A 7,471-nucleotide genomic window follows, 5' to 3' on the forward strand; every position below is an offset into this window, starting at 1 on the left:
TGGCAGAGGCTAAATCCCAGATCTGTGGAGGGTTTCTGCTCAGGGAAACACTCCACCACGGCGTGATGGATGGATGGATGGATGGATGGATGGATGGATGGATGGACGGAGTATTTCTCAGCGAGGACTAAAAAGAGAAATATCTTTTATTACAGATAAAAGCCTCTGATGTTTCTAGAGGGCAGCCCCAGCGTGGAACAGGCACAGGAGCCATGGAGCTGGGAGCTGGGTCACAGGACACAGGACATGGAGCTGCTGCTGGGTCCTCCTCCTCCTCCTCCTCCTCCTCCTGCTGCTGCTGCTGCTGCTGCTGCTGCTGCCGCCCCTCCTCAGTAGCAGTGAGCGATGGTGTCCACGTTGAGGAAGCGGACGTGCATCTTGGTCTCGATGTCGATGCCCTGCCACATCTGCCAGGGGCCAGGGCTGAGCGGGCCAGGGGCCACAGCCCGGTCCCTGCTGTGCCCGCCCAGGCCCCTCCTGGGGACACAGCGGAGCTGTCACTGACCTTAAGGAAATCCTCGAAGGTGATGCCCTCGTACACCTGGTCCGGGCCCTGCCGCAGTGAGAGGAAACATTGCAGCTGCCCCTGGGTGATGGGGAGGGGTGGCCCAGGGCTGTCCCCTGGGGCTGAGGGACACATCTCCCATAGGTTCCTGCCCTGTACCCCATGGCCAGCCCCAAACTGGTTCCCAAACCCCCACAGCTGCGAGGAGCAGCCCTTTCCATAAGCAGGAAGGATGGGGGGTTTACGGGATGCTGTTTGCTGATCCCCTTCTCATGAGGAAACATCACCCTGGAAGCTGCTGCCTGTGAAAAACGCCTCCAGCCAAAGCAGCTGTGGCACAGGGAGATGCCCTGGGAAGCAGGGACACCTTCCAGCCCCATTTTTGGTGCCACCACAGCCCCTCAGTGGCACGGCAGAGCAGGGAAGCAGCTCCCAGCACAGGCTCCCACCATTTGTCCCACACAGATGCTGGCTGCCTCCATCATGGCCCCGTCGGCGATGGATCGAGCCGACTCCTTCTCCAGGTGGGGGTTCCCTGACAGCAGCTCCTCCACCACCTGCAAGGCAGAGGGTCAGGCCAGGCCTGGGGGCTCGGGGCATGGGGCAGAGGGAGCCCACGTTACATTTCTGTACTCCTGCAGCGTGATCTTCCCGTCGTGGTCCGAGTCGTACATGTGGAACAGGACTGCGAGGGACAGGAGCGGGGGCAGGGTCAGGGCAGCCCCTCCCCACCAGCCCCAAAGCCCAGGCTCTGGGAAAGCCTCACATTTCAGTTTCTCCTTCCGGAAGCGGTCGAGCTGCTCCTCGTCCATGTTCATCTCAATGGGTCTGAAGTAGGACATGATGGTCAGGAAGTCCTCGAAGTTGATCTCGTCCGCCAGCCCGTCCGACTCCTGACGCAGGTTCCTGGGGGTGCCGGAGCCCACGGTGATTCCTGGGGAGCCCCCAGCCACCCCCCAGCATCACCACACCCCAGCAAAGCTCTAGGACTGGTTTGTCCCTAGGATTCAGCTTAAATGTCTCATTTTCCACCCGGTTCCACCCCAGCCTTTAGGGGGAAGGCCCTTGCCCAGCCCCATCCCGTTTCCAGAGGATGAATCCTCCCTCCCTGGGTGCTGGGGGGGTTCTCACCGCTTGTCAAAAAAGGCGTGGACAATTTTCCCCCTGATGGGGTTGAACTCCAGGTCGGGAATGCTGTCAAAGTTCTCCTTGCTGCAAATGGGAGAGAGAGAGCCCGGAGCGTGAGGGAGGTGGGAGAAGCTCTGACAGCCCCCGAGAGACCCAGCCCTTCCTTCCAAAGCAATCACGGGAAAATAAAGGGGTTTTGGATAAAAACCCTTCTTTCCTCCGTTCAGACTGAGAGCAAGTCTGTGCTCAGGGATTTTGTCCCACTAGAATGGGTCTTGGGGAAGCTCTTGGGATGACCCCAGGGCCCTTTGCATGACTCCACCTGCCGTGGATTTTGGAGTTTTCCCAGGAAAAAGGCCTCAAGCAGGGCCCAGCAAGGCACAACAAGGAGATCCTGCCGTCCACCCTCCCCTCAGCTTTGTGCTGAGCCCGTGCTGAGCATCTGCACTCTGGGATTTATAAAGCAAAGAGCCAAGGAATAACCCCGGGGAGCAGAGAGCAGCGGGAGCTCGGAGCTCTCCCAGTTCCCTGTGCAGCCACCGAGGAGAGGGACAGGAGCAACTGCAACCCCCCCTTCCCTCCCCAAAACTGATTTTAAAGCTGGGGGGTGATGAGATGTTTGTCAGGAGTGCCCCTGCTCCCAGGCCACTGTGTCACTGTGTGGTTTTCCTTGGAATATTTGCAAGGCCACGCTGCAGGAGCCGGCTCAGGGATGGCTGGAAGGACACTCAGAATCCCAGCCCTGGACTGGCACCCTGGGGCAGCTCAGGGAAGGGGGAGATGCTGGGGGTGGCCCTGGCAGTGGGGCTGGGATTGCTGTGGGGCTGGGATTTTGCCCTGGGGCTGGGATTTTGCCCTGGGGCTGGATTTTGCCCTGGGGCTGGGATTCCATACCGGATCGTCAGCTGGTCCTGGCTCAGCTGCTTGAAGCGCCGGTGCAGGTGCTCGATCTGTTCAGAGGTGACTGCCAGGGAAAGGAGAGAGGTGACAGGGGCTGAGCCCCAGGGGACCCTTGGGACACCCCTCTGTGCCTGTCCCCACACCCCCAGCTTGGCTGGGTCCTGGGCACAGCTGTGCCACCCCCATTTCCCTGTGGGGGCCCCGTGCCGCCCTGCAAGGTCCCCCTGTGTCCCTGTGCCCTGTGCTGGCTGCAAGGACGGTGCCAAGGGCTGGTTTATTCCCTGTCCCGGTCTGCAGGGAATGCCCTGGCCCAGCATGGCATGGAATGGCACAGTGGGATCCCACCCCCAGCTCAGGATCCTTAGTGCCAGCCCACTGGAACAGGCTTGGCATTTTTTTGGGGTTGTTGGCACCGTGGGCAGAGCTGTGCCCAGGCAGTTCCTCACCCCCTGCCCCAGCTCTGCCTGGAGCCAGGAGGCTCCTCCACATCCACAGCCGTGGCTGCTGCAGGAAATAACTCTGGGATCAGAAATCCTGACAGCAGCCACCTTCCCCTTGCCAGGGAAGAGGAAAGGACACGGAGGGGGCACAGCAGCCCCTCAAAATCAACGCCTGGCTTTGAAATTGCTGCCACTGCTCAGGGTGAGCCACAAACCATCGGGGTGGGCACTGGCCCAGGGAGGCACCAACCCCATCCCAGGGCAGAGGGCTGGAAGGGGGGACCAGCAGCTCCCTTTGAGCCCCACGAGTGCTGGGGTTCCAGCCTGAGCCCAGCAGCACCTCCCCACTGCCCTGACCCCCCAGCACAGGTGAGTTTATCTTCCCCTGCTGTTCTCCAGGGGCTGTAACCAAGCTCCAACCCCCCAGAGCCTGAATCTCGTGCAAATATTGACAGGGGCCATTCCCAGGAGCCGGGGAAGTGCTTTGGAGCTGTGTCTCTGTGAGCTGGGGGTCTGAGCTGGGCCCTCAGGCTCCTCCAGCCCCGGCTGGGCTGGGCACGGGGCAGGGCTGCCCCAGCACCTGGAAATCATCCACTCCTGGCACCATGGAGAGACACAAAACCACATTAAAGCATGGCTGAGGGGTTGCAAAGGGTTAATTGCAACAAGACAGCAGGGTCAGAGCTGGGCTTGAGCTGCCTCCCTCACTCCCTTTTATGATGTTTAAATAATGTCCTTTGCTTTCCCACTGCTGCTCCACAGCCTGGAAATAGCAGCTGTATTGATCAGCGGGGCTGGGCCTCCTCAGCCCTCTGTTAACAGCCTGGCAACCCAGCGGGGCTGGCTGGATCCGCGGGGCCCTGAGCCTGCCTGGCTGTCACCAGCACCTCGGCAGGATGCCCTCCAAACCCCCTTTGCCTCCCCCTCGTCCCCACTGGCCCCCAGGTGATGATGCCCAGGCCCCACTGATCCATCCACTGGACGCTTTCTCCCCCAGTCCCTCCTGGCTGCTGCTCTGCTGCTGTCCCATGGAAACTTTCCCTGGACTTTGCTTTCCAATTTTGGCCATGCAGAAGTGACCTTTCACTCTCGGCCGTGACGACATCGCTGTCACCGTGGGAGCAGCTGGGTCACTAAGCCTTCAGCATCTGGGACTTGGGTGCACACCAAAAAGCTTTGATCTCTCAGAAAAATGTCCCAGGCACCATGGGGACAAAGAGCTGGGGTCAGTGGCTGGATGCTTATGGTTGGGCCGGCCCCCAAAGCCTGGATGAGGCTTTTCCTCCCTCTTTCCCCACCCCAGGTGTTCCTGCCGGGGCAGCTCTCCCAGCATTGCTCTGTCCTGTAAAGCTCGGCTGCTTTCTGGGGAAAAAAAAGGGAAAATCTGCAGAAAAAGCAAAATCTTTGCTGGGAGAAGGGCTGGCTCAAGGGCAGCAGAGGCTGCTCGTGTCCCTGAGAAGCATCCTGATGCTGCAGGCCCGTGTCCAAGCACAGCAGCCTCCTCTGATGAGGGAAAAATGGGATTTAAACCAAACGGAGCCGGGCTTGTTGTTCCCAGCCTTGCGTGGTTTGTGCTGCTTGAACAAAGGGAAAGGGGCACTGGGGGGGCTCAGGCTCCCCTGTGGGACCGGCCTGGCTGCAGGGAATGGTCACAGCATCCCGGGAAGAGCTGCTTCACCCCGGACAGACGCTGCTGCAGCTTTGGGATGGAGCACACAGAAGGGAGGGAGGGGAAGCAGCCCCGAGCAGCCCCTCAGGGTGTCCCTCCATGGGGGAGAAGGCAAAGGAACGAGCCATGGGCACCTCCAGGTGGCTCTGCCCTGTCCCTGCTCCTCCCGCGGGACCGAGGGTGGCTGCAGCAAGGCTGTAAATCCCCTGAGTTCCCCGGGATTCCGGCAGCCACAGCACGGGGGGAGCACAGGACGTGCACCCCAGATGTGGCTTGGAGTTATGGGCTCCCCCTGCCCTCCCTCCTCTGGCTTCGATGAGATTTTTGGGTGTTGCCCTCGCAAGCCCTGCCCTGGGGTTGATCCACGGGGCACCGGGGAGGAGCCTCCCACGGGCAGGTGCCGCCTGTGCCGGAGATGCTCCTGCAGGGTCCCCGGGCCAGGGGGTTCCCCAAAATCCTCCTCCCACCCTGGGCTGCCAGGCTGGCACCCTGCAGGGTCCCCAGGCTCCTGAGTCCACCCCGGGGAGCTCAGTGGGGTGCGGGGGCTCAGCCCTACCTGGGAGAGGAGAGGAGAGGAGAGGAGAGGAGAGGAGAGGAGAGGAGAGGAGAGGAGAGGAGAGGAGAGGAGAGGAGAGGAGAGGAGAGGAGAGAGATGTGACCCCAGGAGCAGCAGCAGCACCGGGGACAGTCACCGGACCCTCTCAGCCCCCACAGACCCTTTGGCCGTGGGCAGAGCCGCCCCTCAGCCGCTCCACGGCAGCGGCTCAGCACGGCCGCAGCGGGAGGATCCAGGCGGGAGCTCCCCGGTCCCCGTGCCCGGAGCTCCCGCGTCCTGGAGCGGTGACACTTCCCAGGATGGCCGCGGCCACCCCGTCCCACGGCCCGGCCCCTGCCGGGAGCCCTGGGTCCCTTTCCCTGTCCCTGCCCCTTTCCCTGCCGGTGCCTCGATCCCAAAGCAGCGCGCGTTGCCCCGGAGCAGCCCCGGCGGTGTCACAGCCCCGTGGCTCCGGGGCAGAGCAGCCGTGCGGGGACAATGCGGGGACAATGCCCTGCACGGTGGCGGGGGTGGCAGAGCCTGGCTGGGGCTCGCACGTGTGGCCGCTCGACGCCCTGGCTCGTGGCATGGTGGCAGCGGGGACACGGCTGCACGCCCAGGGTGACATGCTGGCACCCTCTGGTGACAGTCCTGCACCCTCCCCTCCTATCCCCTCCCCCCGCTCCATCCCCAGGTGTCACATCCTGCTCTCCCGCAGCCCAGGTGGCACCTCGGCACCCTCCCGGGTGACATTCGCTGCATCCTCCCCGCGGGTCACACGACACGTCCCGCATCCCCTGCCCTGCCGAGCGTCACCTCCTGCAGCCCCCCGGCCACCCAGGTGACATTTCCTGTCCGCCCCCCCTCCTTCCCGGGTGGCACCTCCTGCACCCCGCTCCCCGGGTGACACGTCCCGCACCCCCCGCGGGTGATGTGTCCCCCGCGGGGCCCGACCCCCGGTGTCCCCTCCGGCGGCGGGGCCGGGGGCTCCGGGGCGGGGCGGGATGAGCTGCGGCGGCGGCAGCGGCAGCGCGGCCGAGGTGCCCCCGCGGGTCCCCGGTACTCACAGCCCGTCCTGTCCGCCAGCTCCCGCATCTCGGCGGGCACGGAGTGCGCGGAGCCCATCCCGGGCCGTGCCGGGAGCGCCGCCGCGGGCGCTGCACCGGAGCCGCCGCCGCTTTTAAGGGCGGGCGCGGCGGGGAGGCGGCGGCGGCGCGGCGGCCCCGGGTCCCTGCGCGCCCCCGCCCAGAGGCAGCGCAGGGCCCGCGGGGGTGGGACCCTCGGGGAGCGGGGACAGCCCCGGCAGCGGCCGGAGGCACCGGGGGCGCCCGGCTGTGGCCCCGCTCGCGGCTCCGGAGTGGCCCCCGAGAAGGGCACGGAGCTGCCTCCGGGTCTCCCGGCGCGGGACTGGGGGCCGGGGTCTCCCCACGGATACCCCGCAGCAGCTCCCACCTGAGCCCCCCGGCTGCCCCAGCCTTGGCACTGCCCGGGCTGTGCCCCCTGGGCCGGGAGAGACAAAGGGGGCGCCCAGAGGTGACCCAGGACCCCCATGAGGGGGGATTCCCAGGAGGCAGCTTTGGCAGAGCGGGGGCTCTGTCACCATCTCCCTTGTGCCAGACTGGCACTGGCAGGGACACGTCACCCTCCCACGGGCACGGGGAAGAGCTGAGCCATTCCAGGAGTGCAGGCAGAGGTTTGGGAGCAGCTCAAACAGCACAGCACACCGCGGCAGTAGGTAGCAAGTCAGTGTTTATTTGTTTAAAGCCAAATACAAACTGGAAAAGAATGAAATCATTTCCAGCCTCCGGCTGTCCAGGAAAATACCTGTTTATAAATAAAAACGGAGGAAGGAGAGATGTCCCCATCTTGCAACCTCATCTGTCAGTGTCAGGGGCCCTGGGGCTCAGGGCTCCTCACCCTCCATTCCTGGGCCAGCAGTTTTCCATCCAATGTGGAATTTTGCCCAGCCCAGGCACTTCCAGGCAGGAGAAAGAGGGCAGGAGGTGGGAAATACACGCAGCACTCTGTCCCTGCCGACAGTCCCCGTGTCCCCCATGGGGAAGAACCAGCAGGGACGGGCAGGGCCCTCAGAGCTGGGATATCCCTGGAGATGCCCTAAGGGTCAGGACAGTACCTGGAGCCAGCTCGTGTGCAGGTGGAGGTGGCCTGGAAGGGACAAGAGATCCCAGGGACCCTTCTCCAGCCCAGAGCAGCCCTTTCCTCCTCTCATCCTCCTGCTCCCACAGCTCTGCCTGGCCCCAGGCAGGCCTGGCTGGTCTGGATGCTCCTGGGGC

At 63.9% G+C, this 7,471-nt stretch overlaps 1 protein-coding gene across 1 annotated transcript; it reads right to left on the bottom strand.

The window, feature by feature from the left end:
• Positions 1–266: 266 nt before the first annotated feature.
• TESC (tescalcin) lies at positions 267–6,390 on the bottom strand. The gene is made up of 8 exons (XM_068209237.1): positions 6,245–6,390; positions 2,528–2,597; positions 1,637–1,717; positions 1,272–1,411; positions 1,129–1,190; positions 955–1,062; positions 506–553; positions 267–407 (listed from the first exon to the last, which is right to left on the bottom strand). The coding sequence occupies exons 1-8, from the start codon at positions 6,300–6,302 to the stop codon at positions 330–332; spliced, it is 645 nt and encodes a 214-aa protein (XP_068065338.1). The 5' UTR covers positions 6,303–6,390; the 3' UTR covers positions 267–329.
• Between the last annotated feature and the right edge of the window lie 1,081 nt (positions 6,391–7,471).

The sequence above is a fragment of the Anomalospiza imberbis genome, chromosome 18 (assembly GCF_031753505.1).
Source record: "Anomalospiza imberbis isolate Cuckoo-Finch-1a 21T00152 chromosome 18, ASM3175350v1, whole genome shotgun sequence".
NCBI lineage: Eukaryota > Metazoa > Chordata > Aves > Passeriformes > Viduidae > Anomalospiza > Anomalospiza imberbis.

Coding starts and splice junctions, on each gene's coding strand:
- TESC (XM_068209237.1), bottom strand. CDS start 6,302: ATGGGCTCCGCGCACTCCGTGCCCGCCGAGATGCGGGAGCTGGCGGAC. Junction 2,598..6,244: donor GCTGGCGGACAGGACGGGCT/GTGAGTACCGGG, acceptor TTTCCCTGGCAG/TCACCTCTGAACAGATCGAG. Junction 1,063..1,128: donor CGCTGCAGGAGTACAGAAAT/GTAACGTGGGCT, acceptor TCTGCCTTGCAG/GTGGTGGAGGAGCTGCTGTC.